At 33.8% G+C, this 1,564-nt stretch overlaps 1 protein-coding gene across 1 annotated transcript; it reads left to right on the top strand.

Moving 5' to 3' along the window:
- The first annotated feature begins 221 nt into the window (after window positions 1–221).
- Window positions 222–1,050, top strand: LOC125818313 (putative dynamin-related protein 4A). The gene is given in 3 exon segments (XM_049497854.1): window positions 222–276; window positions 414–677; window positions 680–1,050. Coding segments are annotated over 3 exon segments (690 nt in total).
- The last annotated feature ends 514 nt before the right edge of the window (window positions 1,051–1,564 follow it).

Genomic DNA, 1,564 nt, shown 5'->3' with positions numbered 1-1,564 from the left:
GTTTTGATTTCTCCGTTGTTTGTATTGACTCAGTTTTATAGCTATGGAGAATTTGCTAATAGCCCTTTGTTTATGTGCTAAACAGCAGTATCACAATTAGAAATTTCTATAGTTTCTTGAGTACTACTCCCTCTGTCTATATTAAGTGAATTGTTGGGGGTATAACACACCCTTACCAACGATTTTCTTGAACTTTGAATAATGATCAAACATGTATAAATATGGATATTATGAATCGTGTGGTCATCAAGACTGGATTTATCAACCAATATCCAAGTAGACTCTACAAACTACACCTTGCTGCAAAACCACAACATTTTTTGCCATACTCACCATGATGTTCAGCAAAATGGTGAATGGATCTTCTTCTAGTGAATAACCACTACAAGTTGATGATCCAAAACATATTGCAGTAATAGAACCAAAAGTTTCTGGTGTTCATGCACCAATTATTTCATCCTTAAATGATAGAATTCGACCCCTTCTCGACTGTGTGGACAAGCTTAGGCACCTCAACATCATGCAAGAAGGTATCCAGCTGCCTACTATTATGGTTGTCGGCGATCAGTCTTTTGGGAAGTCAATTGTGATTGAATCACTTTCCGGAATTAGCCTTCCTAGAGGGAATGGCATTTGCACTAGAGTGCCTCTCATCATGAGGGTCCAAAATCACAATGAGACCAAAGTTTAATTACTTTAGCGTATACTGGAAAATCAGTTCCAACCAATGAATTTCACGTAGCAGAGGCCATTATTCTTGCAACTAATGAGATTGCTGGACATGGTAAGGGAATATCCAACATCCCTTTAACACTCATAGTGAAAAAGAATGGTGTTCCTGACTTGACTATGGTGGATTTGCCTGGAATACCTACGGTCCCGGTTCATGGAAACTCCAAAGATAATTTTGAACAAATTTCAGAAATTGTTATGAAATATTTAACACCAGAGGAAAGCATAATTGTGAATGTTTTATCAGCCACTGTTGATTTCTCTACTTGTGAATGCTTTAAGATGACCACTTTATTCTCTCCGTCCAAATTTTTGTGACACGATTGAAATTTCGAGAGTCAACTAAGTTGTTCTTTGATCGGTTATTATATGTCTTTTAAATATTTTAAATTGTTAACTATTATAATTTATAATACTTTTTATATAGTTTGATTCTAGAAAAACACATAACATGTAAGAAGCAAAGACGTTTTGAGCCACAATTGGAGAGCCTACGAGAAACATACCTGGAAGCTTTCAATAATCATTAGTGAAACTGCTATACCAATAATCCATTACCTATAAAGCAATACTTTTTTTAAACAGCCTTATATGAAAATATATAATAAGACATTCCTATTTTATAATACTAACAAACCAAATTAAACTGGTACTAAAAAAACCTATTCCTACATAAGGAATGACAAACAAATTCTAACTAGACATAATTAAATAACTACCAAATAATAAATCCTAAACTACTTAGAATTCCTACTCTTTCTTTATTTCCTATATAACATAAACTAAACTTACCATTTTTTGAAGTTGAATACGAAGTTAATTCCGGAAAGGA

This window comes from Solanum verrucosum, unplaced genomic scaffold (assembly GCF_900185275.1).
Source record: "Solanum verrucosum unplaced genomic scaffold, falcon-dt-bn FXZP01000253.1, whole genome shotgun sequence".
Lineage (NCBI taxonomy): Eukaryota > Viridiplantae > Streptophyta > Magnoliopsida > Solanales > Solanaceae > Solanum > Solanum verrucosum.
Note: the sequence above shows the minus strand (reverse complement) of the source record. Positions and strands in the feature narration are given on the sequence as shown.